Here is a 21995-nt window from a genome sequence, read left to right as displayed (position 1 = left end):
TACCCATGATAGTAGCGTATGATGTTCTGGTTGAGCCTGAAAGCATTACAGTAAGGTTATTATTACATGATATGATATGAACTATGATATGAACTATTATGATATGAACTCAACCTATTCATTTTATTGTAATACTAAATTCTTTTCAGCTGCTAAAACTTAGTGTAGTGAATCAAAAGATTTTGTATACCCAAAATGCTTTTTATCACCTTAAATTAAATGAAAGCACAAACAATTCAAATTTACGCCCACAAACATGTTTTGTTTCCAGTATTTTTCTTATTCAGTAAAAAGAAAAAATAAAAAATAAAAAATATTATTTTAAATAAATATTTGGAGAAAAACAACTGAATTGTTTGTCTGGAGACTGGTGCACTTTGCCAATCTAAATTTGGTCGTGTGGGGATATCACTCAAGTATTTAAACTTAATTTTATTTTTTAAACTGAGAAGACAAGAAAAATAGTCAGAAGAAAAGAAAATATTCAAGCTGTAGAATATTCAAGATAGATCTTTAGCATAGACTGATCATAATAAATGATCGTTAAATGTCATTATCATTTGAAGTAGGGGGAGTATAGGTATATAATAAAATTAGTTATGCGTAAGCTGAAACCAATATTGCAAATAATATGAATCACAATTAACATATGTTTCCATTCGATTTAATGGATCATTATCACGTTTTTATATACACATATGTATATATATTTATATGGATATAATTTATATGTACACGTTTTATGAATGTTTTAATTATTTTTAGTTACTAATGTATCTTTAAGTTGTCTTTATCGCAAATATGCTTTGAATAATAAAGCTTCATTTAAATCGGTTTCTGAAGAATTCTTCTGACTTATCTTCGCAGTATTGAATTTCTTATTTTTTGTTTCTTCATTTTTAGTAGAAAGTTTTGACGTGAAAAAAATGTGTTTTGTTTTTGTACGTAAACCTGGGATTTGTCTTCCTGGACCGTTTATATATATTGTTAATGTCTTTATAAAACTATTACAGAAAATTTTTTTTTAACTACTCATAATACCCATAAATGTGTGTATATATACTTTTGCAAACATATAATTACTTTCGTGAAAATAGATATTATCTATTGTCTAAAATAGATATTATCTATTGTTAGGTCTATTAAATTATACACGAGTAGTTTTCGAGGTTTATATAATAAATAGTATATGCTTATGCAGATATCAATTCTGAAAATACCTTAGATATGTAATACTGCAGTTTTTTATTTTGTGTTATAATGAGAATGAGATACTTACAAAATATTGTATTTTATTTATTAAGTGAATAATTTAAATTTTATATAGATTACAAAGGACTACTAATAAAATTTGAAAAGAAAGTCTAACTAACTGCTATAGGAAACCAAATATAAAAATTGGTTTGAAAATATAATACTGTCGGCTTCTTTTTAGACAAAACAACAAAAAAAGTTGTATTAGCAGATTACAACAGGATCTTACTGTGCACTTTCCGTAACACACTGGATGTTTATGGTTGCATTATAGTAGTTACAATAATAATACTTAATACAATAATACACTTAACGATATATACTTAGATCATTAAAAAACTAATAGTCAATTGCAGCATTCTTACAAAAAATACGGCAGCTCTATAAGTTGTTGGTTCGTGATCGTGACATGCTGAAAGGTCATGATAAACTTGTAAAACTGCATACAAAGTTACAACTCAACGTTTAAATTGATAGCGACATGTCTATAAAAAGTGACCATTACGCTTTTAATTATACATATAAGAACACTAAATAATAAACCCAAAAAACTTTAACCTAAAAAACTAGTCAGAGATGGAAAAGTTTTTATCAGTTTTTTGGTTTTTTTCTGGAACCCAGAAAAAATTATCATTTTTGGTTTTTTTCTGGAACCCAATAGTAAAAAGATTGATATGCTAATCAGTTGTTATATTTTAAAAATTCATATATACAATTTAGATTTATACAGCTTCTGCAAATGCAACTTCTGTGGAATGAAATAATTTGTAGAATAGGTACAATCGATCGTTTCATCAAGAACTCGATATCATTATCTTTAGTAATGATATAGTGCCACAAACTTGGTAGCTATATCAAACATAAATCTATCACAATATAAATATTATAGTTCATACCATTTTTATGATATATGTTTATTAACTTTATATTTATTTTTAGGACGTAGTTGTTCCTACAATATTTGATAGGTGTCGATCTTATGCACATACTGGATATGATCTCTGTTGGGACAACCTACTGATCCGATTATGTTTAGGATAAGAAAATTATTACAATTACAAAAAATACTACAATTTATATAGTAGTACAACACATATGATATATTTTTTATTAGTTTTTCGCAGTATCAAAGAACTTAGCGCCTGGAAGAAATAACCTCTAACCGAAAGTCCAAAATTCGTTTAACTTCCGTTTTCTATTTTTTTTTTTTTGTATTACGAAAAAAATTAAAATATTTTATTTGAAAAAATTACATTTGATTAATTTGTTTTATTACAAGTTTATGTACGTCATTAAATTCTGCTACCATTAACTAAATAAAGTCGATACCTTTAAATTAATGCAAAATATCGTCTAGTTTTTTATTATAGACTCTAATTATAGATAGACGCCAAATTTTTGACAATTTTAGATTTGGCATACATTTCACATTTGTATATCTAAAATGATGAAAAATATATTTTTCAAGAATTATTTGGAGGTTCCGCATAAATAAAAATGATAATATTTTATTTTATAAGATAAAATATATTCAAGAAAACACACGTTTAGTAGACAGAGTTGAACCGATTATATTTTTCTATTATTTCATGAATAATATTTTTAGAAATGCATATAAAAAAAATTTGAAAATAACATGCTTATCCAGAGGCTTGATCCCCTTTTTCCTTAATTAACAATATTATTTAGACACCTAGAGAATATTTATTGAATTTCTGATTATATTAAAAACTTATTATTCTTTACAGTGTGTGCTAAAATTATTTTCCTTAATTATCTACAAAGAATCAGAAAGTTTTCTAGCGTTTTTATCAAGATATTAAACATTATTATTTACTGCTGTGATTAGATTTGTTATCTTGGCTTTTTTGTAGATTTTACTTCTTTGTGTTGAATTTATTCACTTTAAATCTTACATATACCATACATTAATATTCATTTTAAGATCCAAATATTCACCGATGTCAAATCTATTCATTTATTTACAAATATTTATATATAAAAGAAAGAATATAAAATATGAACAACAATGACTTCTATCCATTACTTCAAGTATTTAATTTCAAGCAATCACTTATTCGCATTTCATTCGTTTGCTTACTATTAAGACATATATAGACACTTACAACAATTAGTTAAATGGTAAATAGTTAGTACAGCTTGAATAAAATGGAAAGCATAACATAGAACACAAATAATACAAATTGAATCTCGTTCAGTAGTTTAACATAATTCATTTGTATTTATTAGACTTACTTTTAGATTCAAGCATACACTCATTCGAACAACTTTCGTTAGCTTGCTATTAATATCCTATTCTATAATTATACATTTAACACCTACAACTGCTTGTAGGTGGCATGGTATGTAATATAGTAGCAAAGGGTACTTAGCTAAGATTTTCAATACATAATATATGTATATATATTATATATATATATATTATATTTCAATATATATTCAATATATATATATTTCAATATATATATATTATATATATATATATATATTTCAATATAATATATTGTTATGATTCGCTTTGCGATTTCTATATTCAAGTAGCCTGTTTTTACTACAAAAAGAATTTTTCTAAAATTGTGCCCACACTACTTGAGATTTGAATTAAGATAACATAGATAAATATAAATGTTTATAATGAGAGATAATATTACGCTTTTATATCACAGTTATTACAAGCAGGGGTTTTAGGAATTTTATATTACAAATAATTATAAAAACATTTAGAAACTTAACAGAACTTGAGTGCGGCTTGAGTGATACTAAACTCGACGTCGAAAATAGTGCTGTTGTGAAGCACACATTGAGCTTCTCTCTAACTGTATGTTGGCTTTTTTTTAACTATACATACGTTAATCTTTTCTCGTGCTCTGGTAAATTGTGGTTTAGCACACACAGAGCTCTGCTATAGTTGAATGGAAAAAATTTGGTGTACTGGAGTGGGATATGTTGAGGGTATTAGGAATACACAAACCATAATGGCATATTTACAAGAGCAGCAGGTTAGGGTAGTATATGACTTGAGTAAAGTAAAAAGAATAGCTCACTTCCGAGATGGCTCAGCCATCAAATTTGTGTCACTCAATTACGCATCTTAAGAACTTGAAAAAAAGTATCTCTCATCTATATACTTATTATTATACAAACAGTATGATTTTCAGACTAATACAATTTCATGTGATAAGAATCACTTTAGTTATTTAGCTTAAAAATTTTTAATTCTAAAGATCGATGTGTCCTCAGTTATCCATAATTATTTCAAAACAAGGAGTCATATGGTAATCCGCTAGCACTGAGTAAAATTTCAGAACATCTACATATATTACTATTATATTTTATTTATTATGGCTGTAAAGCCATAATGAACCATGATGAACTCATTTATGTCCTACAGGTCCATTGTGATACCATTATTATAATTATATTTTTTTTTTATTTTTATGAATATTATTCTTATAGTTTTATTATATTATTGTTATAAGTGATATGACATTATTATTAATTGTACAGTTCTTTTGAGTAGTATCTTTATATCACATATTTTAAATTTTTATGTTCATTTCAATAGTGTCGTCAATATAATTTATATTGTTTTCATAGGTTTATTTCTGAATTGAGTTAAAAGCTTAATTATTGCAATTTCTTACACATTTAATATATTAAAAATTGTGTGCATTGTTTATTGTTTTATAAATTATAATAAAATATTTTTAATAAATTTAACTCATTGTCCTCCTGGCAACTGATATTTAATTTAATTATATTAATGCTAAAAAAAATTGCAAAAACCATCATATTTGTATGTGGAGCATTGTTTGAATATGTATTATCAGTTTCGAAATGCAGGTTTTATAGTCTCATTTACATATATGCATTATACAATTTATAAAAATACATTTCACATATTTAATTTTTTATTTATTTTTTTTCTTTCTTTTTTTTTAATTTTAAACAATTTTTTTTCATAGTTGCTAGGCGCTTTGTCGTGTTTTTGCATTTAAATAAAAATTTATTCGATTTTAGTTGACTTTTGCTTAAGTTTATTTTTAATAAACATTTTCTTCTCATAATAAAGGTAAAACGTTTATTCACATATAATTATACATATATACATATGTATATATGAACGTGTAAATCTTTTAAACTATATGTATATTTATATATACATATATGTAGTTGAGTATATGTAGTTGAGTGTAAATGCAGTACACTCGTATTTAAAAAATAAAAAGATTTATTATGCAAAATAGTTTAGACGTAAGCAAGAAGGCGATAAAACAGCAAAAAAGTCATTTCTACACGTGAATTTTTATTATGTAGATTATAATAAATTTACTATTTAGCGAATAATGCATACATATATATATTGTATATAGTATATAAATTGATTAAAAATTCTTTATTGTGCATATATGAAGAGTTCGTCGAACAAAGTTGAGGTATATATTTATGAGAACCTACAAAACACCTGCTCAAATAGTTAATTTTTCGGAAATATTATACGTTATTTAATAATAAATATAAGTCCCATAATATATATAAGTCCCATAATAGTATATATAAGTCCCACAATAATTTTTTTGATATCTCCAGTAAAACCCTATAAAATGACTATAATGTTTATCGCATTGCGGTTTAAAAACAATTAACTTTTTAAGGTGTCACATACGTGCCAAGTACAGAACAGCACAATTTTTAGTATCTGAACTTGAGAGGCGTAGCACCTCTGTCATATGCGTAGGTTCACGCCTCTTGAACTTAATGTGAAAATGTGATACAAAATGTATCTATTTGCGCAAAATGAAATTATACATGTCTGAGCGGTTTAAGCAGATAACTAAGTTTTTTATTTTTATTTTTTTTTTAATAACAATTTACTAAAATTTACTAAAAAGTTGTCAAATGGCTTGGAGATGAAACCAAGAAAAAACGCGTTAAAATTATTTTTCTTCGCGCCTTTCTTTTGCTTTCCAATTAGAAAGTAAAAATATTGATTACACTTTTAATGCAATCACTTATAAAAATACAAATTGTTTAAATTTGTTAAATTATTGCATAAAAGCACTGGTGCAAAGGTTGTCGGTCGGTTTGTGACAGCATCCCACTTTAACTATAAATTACGTTTTAACCGCTTTCAGTTGCCGTTTCTTACTAAACGTATCAAATTAATGTAACTATGATAAGTAACTATGATCTACGTACTTTCTCTAGTTTGTGTACCGATCATCAACCTAACTTGCCGGTATGAGAGTACTTTTACTACTAACTAAATATTAATTTCCATATATATATATATTGAATTTTAAAGCAAACTATAATTTTTTATAAAAAAGAGAAACAAATTGAACTCCAGACTAAACAACTTCAGCTCAAAATTACATTATTTAATTTAAAAAAAAAATAAATTGAACTTAGAACTTAGAATCTTATTTACACAAACGTTTGAATTGAATAATAAATATAATTCCCAATGAGAAAAAAAAAACTAAAAAATGAAACTTGTCTTTATTTTTAAGATATACTTTTATGATATAATATATATATATTTAACCGAATTGAATAATAAGTTATATACATTATATTTATTCAGTAGGGGCTGAGAATAAATTATGAATAAGTGAAACTCAAATTTTATAATGGATTTTGAAACCTTATTTAATATCAACTAAAATATTTATTTATCATCTTTATAGATGAATAGAACTGAAGTACACACTTAGATCTGAAACATCAATCAAATGAAACTACGAAGGCAGTTTGATAAGTCAGTGACTTTTTGAATTTCCCGCGCAGTTACTCCTAATGCAACAGTGTTACCGTCAGCTGTAATCTACCAGTGGGCAACTTTTTAATTTTGAGCAAACTACGTCCTTTAGTTGGTGTTTGATAGCCGATCAAAGCAGACAACCTCTTGAATTTTCATTGTGGCCAAAATCCATGAATTGGGATACGAACTGCTAGCCCATCGAGCATATTCTTCAGATTTAGCATATTCTTTAGATTTTGCAACTATCTGTTTCCAAACCTAAAGAAATGGCGAAATTCACTTTTTTCCATTTTCGTAAAAATTCACGAGGTTGTCTGCTTTGAACGGCTATCAAACACCAACTGAACGACGTAGCTAGAAAGTTGCCAACTGGTAGATTACAGCTGACGACAGCACTGTTGCATTTGGAGTAACATGCGAGGGAAATTGAAAAAGTTACTGACTTATCAAACCGTCCTCGTATTAGCTACTTGAATGATATAATATACTACTCAAAGCCACAGTCATAACTTAAATTTCAATACAGACTTAAGTCATGCTCAAGTCATACATTGTTATTTGTTTTGATAGTTAACTAACGATTGCGAAGTATAAAAATATAATAGTTAGTATATTTGCATAAAAAGGATAAAATCTTCTACTTAATCTTCTACTTCTACTTAAAAGAAGTTGAAATTTTACAATTTCAGTTTCTATTTCTAAGTTTTAGCTATCTGAGAAGATTCTTAAATATTGATTTCTTCTTTTAAAATAATGTTTCTTAAATGTTGGGGAAATACCCTGGAAAGAGCCAATTTATTTATAAAGGGGCGCATAAAATAATTCGCTTTACATTAAAACTGTAGTATCTGGAGATAAGACACTGCTCCTAACGATACAAGTTGGAGATTTTCAAAAGTGTGGAAATAAAAAAAAAATCGTATGTAGGGAAGACAAAATATAGACTCTGGAAAATTGATTTAAAACTGTCTGCTCGCCTATATGTAAACAATTTTATATTAATTATATCAATAGTTACATAGATACCTACAAACAAATAAATGGCAAAATAGGAACTACAATTGATGAAGGAAAGAAGATTATGCAGAGACGAAGTGTATATCATGCGCTTCTTTGTCTTAAACAACTGATTAAATAATTCGCAAAAAAGTCGCTAAGTATTCAAAGGATTCTTGACAAAACATAAGGCTCAATACTGAAGAGAAAACGTTTTACTTCAATTGTTTATAAATTAAGATATAGTAATATACATATAATTGTAGCAATAAATAATATTTGATTTATAGAATAAAAATTTACTAATGACTTTAAAGACCCTTCTCGTCAGAACAAAACAGAGATAGTTGACAGGTGACCTGATAGGTTGTATTAAATTCCGCTAGTGTGTCAATAGGTGGAACTATTAGAAGTGATATATACCTGAAAGGCGAAGAGAATTTGTAAATGATTAGGCTTAATCTCAAGCAAATTATTAAAAGAACAAGTGTTTTGTAAAAAATATTTATGATATTGATTGTTTTATATAATAATATATATTACAAACTTAATACTAATCAGCATATATACTTCCGATTCAGATAATTTGCGACTATTCGTTTTAAATTCCACATTTCTCGCAAGAAACGCTGATAAATGATACAATATATGTATATATATATATATGTATATCTATATATCTGTGTGTGCATATTCGATTTTAAAATGTAAGAAATATAAACTAAAATATATAATTATTTATTTCTAGTTTTACCTTCTTTAATTATAAGTGAACGCTGATAATGTTACGGCGTAACTAAGATTATAATTATTAATAATTTAAAAAAAAAACAATGTATTTTTTAATAAGGCTTTTAAAATTTTTTTTTATCGAAATTTTATATAAAACTATGCATTAATTAATAACAAATTGAGATTTTATTTTAACTTGTTCAGTGGTATTTAAGTTTAAAAATGCATACTATAATACAAAGACAACAATATGGCTGCTTTAAACTTTGCGGAAATAAAGGTGCCATTTAAATAGATTTATAGTGAGTTTCAGGTTCGGGTTCGGGTCTTACACTATTTAAAAAAACATATGACATATGTATTAAAACAGATAGATAAAAAAACATGCTCAGATCAATTTGTATTGTCGCTTCAATTGGAATATATAGTATACGGCTGCTATATAATTCTATATAAATTATAGAATTATTTCAAAATTCTGGAAAAAATCTATAATTCGTATATACGTAGTATTTTAATTTGAGCAAAATTCTTTTTAATTACTTCAGTAGGCCATAATGTATATATATTACGTATATTTAAAAATTTTTGTTTGTGAATTTAAATAATTTTTTATTCAAAACTAACTTCATTCTCTTGAAAATTGATAGCGATATCTATTTTGCTCCGATTTTACTAGAAATATATTAAAGCTATGATGGATGTAGATAAGAGTCTAGATGAGATAATAGCTGAAAATAGGAAGCGTGAACGAAAGGAACGCTATAAACGCCAACGTTTGGATAGACGTAGATATTGGAAGGATAACAACAACAACAATAATCGCGTCAGATGCATTCTTCAAGAGACGGTAATTTAATTTTATTTATCTTAAAAACGTGATATTTTCATATGATGAGTGATATAAAGCGTATCAACAATTTCTTAGAACGTTTTTGAATAAAACTTTTAAGTATCAAGTATATATTGTATATATGGTATAAATAAGTATATACTTATATATACTTATATATATACTTATATATAAATATTGTATATATAAGTATATGCTTATGTATTTATATGGTATATATATGGTATATATATGGTATATACTTATAAGTATATATTGCTCATTATTATTTATGGCCTGTTGCCATTTTTCGGATAGCTTCATTATTCTATCGGTGTAGAACTTTTATGGATTATCGGTGAAAACTTGGATAAGTGATTTTTAGCGGCTCTTGGGTCAGTCAATTTCTTACCATTAAAAGAGTTTTGCAGATACCAAAACAAATGGTAGTCAGAGGTACAAGTTACGGATTTTACTATACGGTGAATGCAGTAAAACTTCACAAGCAGATTTCGTCATTTTGTTCCGAGTCATCAAAAATGGTTGTGGCTTGGCATTATCATGATGGAAGACGACTTCTTTTCTGTTGCCTAATTTAATTCTCTTTTTTCATTATTTTATTATAGCGGTCAAGCTGTGAGCAGTAGAGAACCGAATTAACCGTTGCATCAGGCTGGAGCAGCTCCCTATAGACAATTCCCATCCAATCTCAAAAATCACTCAATATATTACTTTTTACTGTAAATCTAAGCTTTGCAGTCTTTTATGAAGTTTTACGAGCTATTATCACTTGCTTTGATATTCTTCTGTTTAATTCAAGATATATTGAATAAAAATATAAAATGTATAATATAATATACAAAATATGAATAATATAAAAATATTTCATATTTTTTATACTTTTAAATATATGTTTCTAGGTTACCGAATATCCACTGGTTCTGGTTTATAATCTTGACAGATCAGTAGGAGACGTTGATCTGGAAGCAGTTTTCGTAAACTCTTTTAACATTATTAGTATCAACATTCATTATGACTGCAATGGAGACTCCTTAGGTAATAATTTATATACTTAATATATACTTCATACATTATATAATATTTATATAGATGTATATATTTAAAATTTGTATATAAAATAAAAAATTAAATAATTTGTAAACATGAACAATGTCTTATTAAAGGTATGGCGCACGTCATGTTTAGGAACAAACTGGATGCTCTGCAAGGTATCAAGATGTTGAAAGGTATTAATGTGAATACAGTTTTTAACTACAGAATTAAACGTACATATAAGTATTTGTGTCTAGGAACTAAGCACTATTATAGACAAATTAGCTCTTTTTGATATAATTGTCTGTGATACCTGCTTTATACCTATATATTTGTAATAATAATAAATTGATTTTTTGAGAAGGTATTCGTGGTCCTATTAGAAAACGCGCTGCTAATAGGTTTGGAAAAAGACGCTTTACTCCATATCCATATCCATATCGCTGCATTGATGACTATTATGTCTAGAATATTATATTCTGATAATATAGTATGCATTTCATTTATATATATTATACTAATGTATATAACTAGTTATTTATTTTAATTTTGTTATTAAAATTTAATAAAGTTTACATTAAATAAAAATGTTTCAACTACGAGTAAATGCCCAACTCCATTCTTTTATTTCCATTCCAATTTCACACAATTGTATCAGATTTTGAAGATTCTATAATACATCTAAAGAATTGTTATTAAAAAAGCCTTACATTAAAGCAGGCCTATATATCAGCTGTACACTTGACAGACCTTATATAACGTATAAAAACAAAATCATTTTTAGAAATATCCCATGATCCGACATTTTAGACATTTTAGATTTATCAATGTTTGTAATAATTTATAGGCGAAAGATGTACCGTCTTCCGAAACGTGTCGCAAAAATACAGAAGTTCATGGATAGCAGAAATTTCTATCTACAAAATGATAAATTAATCTAGTACTGATGATTTCTCAGTACTATGTCTCAGTCATCTGGGTATATTTCAAGTGATTTTTTTGAGATTAAATCACCCTAAACTCGGTCTTTACTCACTGGAAAGTAATCAACGGAAAGTACAGTATGTTGAACAATACAACAAATGCTAAGCTTTTGAGAATGTCGGTACTTATTTTATGTATTAGAGTTAGTGTCAAAAACAAGTGACAGATTTAAGATTTAGACACCCTTTACTCGATTACCCTGTACGTATGTAAGTACAGCATCGTAAGCAATGCTACGCATGTTCAGCTTTCGAAGACTTCCTAAAGCTTTTCTTCCATGTTAATATCTCTGGTATATAAGAGGTTATTCACGAGCTAATTAACCTATTAACATGGTTTTGTTACTACCCTTGTTACTCGTAATAGTGTAACGTAATAGTGTAGTGTAATAGCTCCTCGTATTATACCCCCATGAGACAGATTATGATGATCTTTATGTTTTTATACAATTACCTCACAATATTAACAGATATTTGTAGTTCAAAGTTATGAATAATAAAAAAATTAACAATAATTACATTTCAATAATTAAGAATGTATACGCATGATTTCGAGAATCGTCTGTAGGATGTTAAGTATAATTAACGCCCTTAATAAGAGGGCTTCTGTTCATAATTACTTTTTTATAAGTATAATTAAAAAATCTTAAAGTTTCTGTTAATAATTGCTTTACAATTATATCTAGATCTACAACATGCAATTGCCTTTTTCACAATCCACATTATTTAACCCATTTAATACATCAATTAGTTCAGATTCACTTACTGATAAAATAAATAACAAGCCTTGCTCGACGTAATTGATTTTGACCCGCCTCTATTACTGAGCATAGGTTATCCATAAATCTGCAAATTTCTCGTCACAACGCCAAATCTTTCAACTTTAACTCAATGCTGACACTGTTTTGGAGTGTGCTTGGTAGTAAGTGACACAACACTTGTCACACCTGAGTGGATGTGTAAATCTGGTACTACGGGAGTCAGGTCCCTGCAGCTTCGGCTATACTGGCCAAGTGGTGCTTGACAGAGTTGTAGTGGCTGTAGTTAATATCCACACTTATGCGGTAAGAATGATCGGTATTTGTTTATCATTCATTCGGAGTGGAGTTGGGTATTCACCACCGGGTACTGAGACACAAAGATCAGCAGAGGTATTGATAGGTCTCGCTCCTTACCAAGTAGAGAAAGTTATGTCCAAAACACAACTTCATTTGAAATCGGCGGAAATTCATTCCAATAAGGCGTTTACGGCACGTTATCTTGATACATGTGAAAATCTCACTTCGTAAAAATCTATGTAATGTATATAAGTGAATACCATAATATGAGTATTTAACAATATCTTATATATATAATTCTTCTGTACGTGTGTTGACAGTGAACTCCTCCTAAACGGCTGAACCGATTTTGATTAAATTTTTTATGGGTGTTCAAGTGGATTCAAGGAAGGTTTAGATTCACAATTTGGCCCACTGGATAATGTCTTTTTAATTAATTTTTTATTTTTTGGTATCCATACACATTTATATTAGAAATTTAAAATTTATTCATGCTTACTTTGATTTGTTTAAAAAGTTTAAAATCTTTAAAATGAATCGTAAAACTGCCGTTGCATTAAATGTCTAATATAAATGTATATGGATACACAAAAAACTGTATAATAATTAAAAAACCGTTATCCAGTGGACCAAATTGTGAATCTAAATTATCGTTGAATTCACTTGAATACACACAAAAAAAAAAGAATTATATATATAAAGATATAAATTACGTACAAAAAATAATGCCACGTCTTCGTGGACGAGGAGGAAATATTGGTCGACGGAGTTAAATAGATCGGCAGAAAACAATGAAAATGTAAGAAACCAGGATACAATCACACGTACTAATGAAAGTCAAGAGCAACGCAAGGAACGCCAAGAAAATTAATTGCAAGGGGAAACAACGTTCGCTGGGTCAGCTAGTATAACTATATATTACGATATGTAAATTTATTTTTTAAATTGTGTAAATACATACATATATAAAATATATTATATTAATAATAATATATATATATTATATATATTCGTGGAGTAATATAAGCATGATATTGTCAGTATTAAGTTCCTAGATTAGGTTCCATACATAAGAAAGAATACATAAATCATCCAACAAATAATGCGTCTACAAGCAGATTAGTATTGAAATTTAACAATTAAAAAAATAAAAATATAATTAATTAATTCCATTATTCTACACCTGGTTTATGAAAAGTGAATTTGTTAATAAAATTTTCGCAGTAAATTAACAAAACTCCAGAAAAATGTGCGTACATAAAAGTCAAGTACGACTTTGAGTCAGTCGTTTAAGGAGTGCTGACTCTGAGCCGTAAATTTGGCAGGGCACGAATTCGAAAAAATTGCATAAAATTATTTACAGTCTCAAAAACTTATTTACGAATAATTAAATACAAGAATTACTTCCAATACCACTGATGATGGGAATTTGGTCAGTAAAAAATTCAATTAATTAAAATAATAAAAAATTAATTTTTGTTGTTGTAGTTCACTACTGTTCGAAAAACCTCTTTAAAAAATTTATTATATATAAATTTATATATTGTTTAAATAAATCATAAAATAATTTGTAAGGTATATGATCTAATTGTTTACGTTTTTAAACAATTAAAAAAAGTAATGAGTAAATACTTTTAAGAAAATATTTCATTACCGGCAAATTCTGTGCTAGAATTCCCTACCTCACTGCTAAAATTATTATGATGAACAATTTGTTAAGCAAATTTAGTTCCATTTTTTATTATTATACCATTTGACACCGCAATGCAAATGTTTACAGGTCTCTCGTTAGCAAACAATCGACAATGACCGACCGGAGGAGGAGGGTAAACAATTATTTTCTGCTACGTCAGAGTCAAGTTGCTTATGTCGTTTATGTGGATATTCTGGATTGTAATTCTTTTGTGCTTTTCGAATTGCACATTGTACTTGGCTATTATACAATTTTAAATTTTCGAAGAAATTTTTTCTTTATATAATCAACAATTTGTTCATTGTTTGTTGTTTTTTTTATTGTTATTTTTGCGGCCTGTCGCACGCTTATTACCAAGTGAGGTTTAATTATTTTGTTTATAACTCATTAACTTTTTTTTTCATTCATTTTTATTTTAGCAACTTGCTCGTGTACACCGGTTGGTCAATCGGTCGCTCACAAGTTCTACTGTACTCCCATTAAATGGAATTTCGTTATGTTTTTAATATACAATTTTTTGTTTATTTAATCGTTTGACATCTACTCACATATAGATCTGCTCATATATAGTTCTACTCATATATAGATCTACTCATATATAGTTCTACTCATATAAAAATAAACAATTTGTTTATAATTATACAATAAGTGACTTGAACTATGTTTCCGAATCTGAAATCTGGAATCTGTAATTTGCTTGCTAAACAGAAGCGCAGAGTTCAGATAATCCATATACTGAAATAATCGAATGTTAATATATAAACTTGTATATATTATATTTGAGTTGGAATGTATTAGTTTTAATATCAATAGAATAATAAAATAAACAAACGTGTTTTTGCAAATTGTGCACAATATGACAGAATAAAGTTTCATCTCAATCTTTTCAATCATCACATTTACTTCATTTTATTTTCTAATAGTAATAAAAAAATTAAATAAACAATTTTATTTATATTTATTTTTGTTTTTATTTTGCCAATAAAAAATATTGACGTATTATTTATATTTGTTTATTAGATTATTTGTTCATTAATTATTGAATATTTTAATATGTCAAATGTCCAGCAGTTGCTGTGTTATTAAAACTTATGATCAAAAAATTAATGACTACCAATAAGCAATGAGTCAATTTATTTAACAAAATATTTACTATATATGAGTATATTATTATTATTTCTATACTCCTTTTTAGGAACTTATATATTCTACAAACATTTCCAATGTGATAAGTCCCACCTCGTCAAACGACTTCACAATTTTAGTTGGAACTGCACTTCTCCACCTATATTTTTTACTTTACCATGATAATTCTTAACAACACCACTCCAGCACAAATGACCATATGGAGAAGACTAAGCAGAGGTTTTTCATGCATCTTCCTTGAACGGTACCATGGGCCCGTTAACCACTATTAATGCTTCGTAAATAAACATAACAAGCTACAAGTTTATTCGTTTCAAATCTGTCTGTGTGTAGATCTGTTTTGGTGGTCTTCTTAATCTGGTGCATAAGCAACGTTAAAGCTTGGTATCAGAAAGCGGTTTATGTGCAGACTGGTTTGATCTCTATAGTTGTATTGATAGTTTTCTTTGTTTAGAGCAAAAGCGACGTCTTTATTTGTACTATCACAATGGGGTTTTAGTTGTGCTCAAAAGGGCTATAGTGCTACCACACTATACCTAATTTAACCTAACTTAACATCTTCTGGGTTTCAAGTCACTGGATAAGAGAGATCATCATTGTTCTGACATGAAATATGACTAATCGAACAATACTTCTGTTTTTACTTCAGTAATGCACTTTCGAATAGTTCTTTATTCGAAATTACTTTACGCCATCATATTTGGAAAATGTTTCGCAGATATTATACATACATATATGCTAATGTATATTATATTATCTTATACGTCTTATACATATTATAGATAGTATACATATTATACATACATTATATAAATAGTACACAACTATATACTACTGATCACTTTTTGAAACAGTTAAATAGGAATTAAGCTTGTCTAATTTCACCAGCCAAATATAGGGTGATATTGTACTCCAAATCTTAAGCTTTTGGCTACCACAGTATATTGAACTGAGGGATGACATAGAGCTAGTAACAAAACTATATAGTACTCGTCATCGCTAAGAGACATCCAAGGAACTATTGTGCCATTAACTAGGCTTATACAACTTCAAGCTTAACTATATCGACGATTCTTTAAGTTACTTGACAACATTTACAACATGAAATACTTGCGTTCATCAATGTGACCAGCTCACTACGTAATACCAAATCCTTTTCCTAAATAACTTAAAATATATAATCGGTTTTTTAGATAATTTATGTGTATTCCAACTTTTGTTAGTTAAATGATCAATAAATTGAAAAGAAAACAAAATACCTCTCTAGATATTGTCTCCGAACGGTTTTATGAGATTGGAAATATGATTTGTGAGTAATGATTAGCAAAGCATATAAAGTCTGCTCAGCACTATTATGGGTCCATTGACCTATTCTTAACTGCAATCATTTAAAATATTCTTAAATTATGTTTAATTTCTAAAATATTTATCTCGATCTTATATAAATAAATAGCTTTATGAAATCTAAACTCACTATTACGTACCAAAATTTTTTATTACTATATATAATAACTTCTAATCTGTTTTTATGGTTATTAAATAGTTCCACAATTGGTTTTAGTTGATAAGCAAAATATTGAGTTACTTTTCCATATAACGATAATATATAATTGCACTGCATTTTTGCAATATTTTATACGAATATAAGATCCATATAATGCAAAAAAAATATAAATATTTATAAGCAGTTTTTTAATGTTTACTACATAATGATGGTATATAATATATTGCAAGTTTAATCATCAATCGCTTCATAAGATTTTACTAATTATTCATATGCTGACAAATGACCACACTTTCTGATATTTTGTTTATGCAGCTGTTTCCGGATTTTAGTTTTATTTCAAACCATTTAGTCTCCTTATCCTAATCATAACAGAAAGACATATAACAGATTTATTTAAACAAACAAAAATGACTAAATAGACTTGTGTTGACATGCTGATCTGTGATCAGAAATACATACGATTTCCAACGTCTCCTTGAATTCATAACAAATAATTCAACAAATGGTTTTAAACTATTTTTTTAAGTTTTATATGAAATAATAGCCCATAAGGTCTAAGGTAAACACTACGATGTCCGTAACAACCTAATTCTATATAATATACCGTTTATTTATAAGATTGTTGCCGTTGTGAATTCAGTTCGTGCTATTGCTCACTTTTACTCTATTGTGCCTGGGGGGCTTATCTCTGCCCCACACTAAACTTTAACTATACTAGAATCATTATCATTTATTTATTTTCTAACTGATGACGGACCGTAGATCAACATATCTTCCTGAGCGTCATGAGGTGAACTTAAGGTTTGTTAGTGCGGGGTTGGGCAACGTATCAACTTTTGTGAATAATTTTGGGGCTCTGTCCTTGATATACTTTTTCACTGAGTCGATTCTTAGATCTCTATGCATGTCTGTTGTTCTAATATACCAAGGTATCTTAATTAGTCTTCTTAAAGCCAGATTTTGTGCTATCTGTAATTGCTTTATAGCAGTATTTGAGAAGTATAAAAAAACTAATTGATATTTTTTTAACATTAATACAAAAACTTGACATTGATAGTATTTAAAGGAAAAAAAGTAAATAAACTATATTTGAAGTGGGATCTTAGTCCCAAATCAATTAGGTAAAATTAAGCCCTCAGCAATGACTAGATTTATAAATAGTTTAGAATTATTTTAATTGGGCTTTTAGGTGCACAATAGATCTTTTAGATCGGGATGCATTCATAGCCTATTATTTATTAATAATATTGATATATTTTTAGGCAAAATATTAGTACCGCTACTTGTAAAGCACATACAACTCGCACTAAATTTTGGTTTGAGAATTATTGCTATGTTGTTGTTATAAAACGTAAGGAACTGCTTAAGTACTTCCTTTTGAGTATAGCGAAAGGTACTTGATTGTTAACAAATGGCTCAGGGACGTAGATCGAGGTGGTCTTGCAACCATTGCTTTAGACAATTTCATTGACAATATAATTGAGCTGCTGACTTATAGGAAGATATAGGTAGATCAATCCAAATGACTAGAGAAATTATTTGAAATTTAAAGCCACTTTCGCGTTCTATAGAATTTTGATACTTCTACACTTTATAAATAAAATTGAATTATTTTAATGAGATAGAGTATTTGGCCTATAAAAGTGAAATTAGAATGTATAGAGTTTTCTAAAATCCATAAATTTTCCATCTAATACACTTAAACAAAATACTTTAAATATTCCAGAAACCTCTAAACCTCTTTACCGTTGCTACTCTCCAATATTTACATGTATCTATAAGTATATATATCGTATATGTATATGTATGGTATGTACACTTAACTATTACAGAATAGTTAAGTTAACTGCCTATTTAAATTGTTGCTACGCATTACAAACACAATAAAGTGCCATAAAAAAATAACAAGTTTCTTTGTCGTGTAATATTTTAATTTTAGTCTTATTTGTTACTTATTACAAAATGAATATTTACAAACATAGACAGACTTTCGCACAACTTAATTAAATTAAAATGTTACTTATAAATAATCAATGTTCGTACGCTTACCTTAATTTTACAATTCAGTGACCTTTTTACAAAACATTTAATGCACTTAGCAAAATACAGAAAACGAATAAAAGTACAAAAATATTACAAGCATAAAAATATTTGGAATATCTTGTTAGTTACATTATATCGCCTGCCTTTTATTTTTTATTATTATATTTATTTAATGTTTTGAGTTTTGTTTCATGAAATTTTTGGCGTTTTTATCAAATTTATTTTTAATTTCTTTTTTTTTTCGTTTCGATAAGCGAAGTAATGGAAATTCTGCAACTGATATGGCATTAAATTATTTACGATTTTTTGTTTTTCTTTGCGTTATTCAACTCATAAAATCACTTAAAATAATAAAAAAATTTTATAATAATTGTTTCTCTTTCGTTAAAGGCACTTAAATAATTACATATTTATTATTAGTATTTAATGACTTTATAGGATAGATTATCTTAAGTCTATATATCGATCATGTCAAAAGCGAATTATTTAAATTTAAATTTTAAGTCGTTTTATGCAAAACAATTAATTACTTTTAAACGCAATACAACAATTTCCATAAACAAATATTTGGTTTTAAGAATAATTTACGTACATTCGCTAAGCTAAATTGTATATTAATAAACGTTAAAGTCTAAATTTAAATAATTAATAAATATATAATAATATCCTTTAAAAATATATGTAACCAATATCGTATAATATACAATTGTATATAAGTGTATTTACACAGCGCATGCACTCAGCCTTAGTTGCTCATTTGCAGGCCACCACTGCTGCGGCTGCCCGTTGATGAAGATGTGCTCAAACCTAATTGCGAGACTAGTTTGTCGTAATCCTCTAATGATGTTTCGAATTGTTCCAGTTGTCGCGATAAATCATCCACAGCTGCTGCCTCGGCGCTAGTAGTCGTTGCTACAGCCGCAGCGGCAGCACAACCACCCATGTCTGGCTGTATTTCATTCAGTCCGCGTAGTGGTGGCGCATGATAACAGTCACGATAGAACTTCGCCAAATCATTTACATGAGAGTTTGGTGATGCGAATGGAAAGTTAAGTTCCTTTAGCAAACTGTCATCGTCCATGGCATGCGTGTTTGATAAAATTGGCGCTGATTGATGTCTCGTAGCTGGTGGTGCGGGTATAAGTAAACTTTTAACGGGTGACTGTGATAAATTTTTACACTCTGCTGTTGTCTTTTGAGTATTTTCATCTTTTTCGAAACTTTTAAACGTAGCCACATTATTATTATTATTATTTATGTTTACATTTTTACTATTGACTTTTTCGCCGCTGTTGTTGTTATTATTATTGGAAATGAGATTTTGGTGTCCATTTGTTGTCGGCGAGGTAGCAATTGGATCGCTTTTACGATTAAGCGACTCTATTGAACCATATTCACCATTGCTTCCACCACTTTCACAACGTGTGCGCCGCAGCAGCCATTCGAAGGGTGGTGTTTCAGGCAACACATAATCATCTTCTGTGTACTGGCGCAACTTGCCAAGGTCAGTAAAGGCACCAGGTCGTAGCGGTTTCTCAATATCAATTACTTTTCGGTCTGCTGCACCACCACCGCTGCCTTTTTTGCCTGCCAACATTGGAGGCGTAGGTGAAGCGTCTGCTGGTCGAAAATGATCTGATTTTACCATAATTGTATTCCCATCACCATTACGAGTTTGTGCCGCTGTTGGAGTAATTGTCATTTTTACGCGATACGCCACTGACATCGTTAGTGCGCCCACAATTGTATTCATTTGTCCGATACGTACACTTTTGTAGCCTTCACCCAGTGTATGTACCTTTGGTTTGTCCACGTAAATACGATAGTAAATGCCATACGAATCTGCGCATTGCCTACGCGAAAGTTTGTAGGCAGGCGTGGCGCGGGTTAACGAGATTAAAGATTTCAAAAGTATGCTCATTTTGTTATAAATTGCATGTGCTGCTTTCAATGTTTGTTGTTCTGAATTTGTTGTTGCACCACCTTTTGTATCATTTCTGTCTTTAAGGCCAGTTGTTTGCAAATCAATTGTCCATACTTCTAAGACCATTTGATCGCCTTCTACTGTTTTTAAAGAGATTTCTATACATAATGGTAAACGTTTGATAATACTTTCGCCTGGGCCCAGCCCAAGCGCATTTTTCGCTTCCGCATAAACATCTGGATGATCTTGTATAACAATATTGAACCAGTCAGTACCAGTGGCTAGCGGATTACATTGCGTTTGAATTTTTTCACCGAGACGTGATTGCACGACCACTTGCGTCGATTTTAACACTAAAAACTTTATAAACTTTTCTAAGTCTTTTCTGCGCATCATTTTTGCGATGCATTTTAATGAATTCACTTTCTTATAATAATTGGTCTAAATTTTTATTATATAATAGTTTATTAGTGTTCAAAGTAATTTAACACCTTTATTTTTTCTTTGATTTACACTTTCCGCGAATTTCATGGAATTTCCCGTCTCTCTTTTGTTTAATTTCAATTTTCTTTACTTCACACTGTATTAGCGTAACTACGTTTTATTCTTCAAAAAAAAATCGTAATTCCATACATTTTAATTCTTTCAATAAACGCATTATACTGTTTATTATCACATTAACAAATTTTGCATTTTATTTGCATTATTTCTCAATTATAATCCACTTTCGTTGTTTTTTATTAAACATAGACATAGCTTTTTCCGAATTCATAACTACTTTGATACACGTCTGTCATTTGACGACTGAAAGGAATTTATTTTAGAAAAGCGAACCAAGCGAAGAAACGAAACAGAGTTGCATTTTTTCAGCACGACGTTGGTGTAAAACCATTTAATAAATAATCTGGTCTAATTATATTTAAAAAAAGAATAATGCAAAACTACTTCTTTACAAATCAATTAGGTAAATATTTCAGTCAAAAAATAAA

The 21995-nt window shown here is 28.5% G+C and overlaps 2 protein-coding genes across 4 annotated transcripts; one reads left to right on the top strand and one right to left on the bottom strand.

Moving 5' to 3' along the window:
• Positions 1-9201: 9201 nt before the first annotated feature.
• Positions 9202-11155, top strand: LOC119683930. Of its 3 annotated transcripts, XM_038097821.1 has the most exons (5): positions 9202-9314; positions 9447-9617; positions 10520-10655; positions 10784-10846; positions 11017-11155. In XM_038097821.1, the coding sequence occupies exons 2-5, from the start codon at positions 9462-9464 to the stop codon at positions 11118-11120; spliced, it is 459 nt and encodes a 152-aa protein (XP_037953749.1). In that variant the 5' UTR covers positions 9202-9314; positions 9447-9461; the 3' UTR covers positions 11121-11155. The 3 variants fall into 3 exon arrangements, with proteins under 3 accessions (XP_037953749.1, XP_037953750.1, XP_037953748.1); XM_038097822.1 differs by lacking the exon at positions 9202-9314 and having other exon boundaries at positions 9376-9617; positions 10784-10828; XM_038097820.1 differs by lacking the exon at positions 9202-9314 and having other exon boundaries at positions 9376-9617.
• Positions 11156-19732: 8577 nt separating this feature from the next.
• On the bottom strand, positions 19733-21402 carry LOC119676343 (autophagy-related protein 13 homolog). The gene has a single exon (XM_038087582.1). The coding sequence runs from the start codon at positions 21400-21402 to the stop codon at positions 19828-19830; it is 1575 nt and encodes a 524-aa protein (XP_037943510.1). The 3' UTR covers positions 19733-19827.
• Positions 21403-21995: the final 593 nt, after the last annotated feature.

This window comes from Teleopsis dalmanni, chromosome 2 (genome assembly GCF_002237135.1).
Source record: "Teleopsis dalmanni isolate 2A chromosome 2, ASM223713v2, whole genome shotgun sequence".
Taxonomy (NCBI): Eukaryota; Metazoa; Arthropoda; class Insecta; order Diptera; family Diopsidae; genus Teleopsis; species Teleopsis dalmanni.
This window is presented reverse-complemented; position numbering and strand designations above follow the sequence as displayed.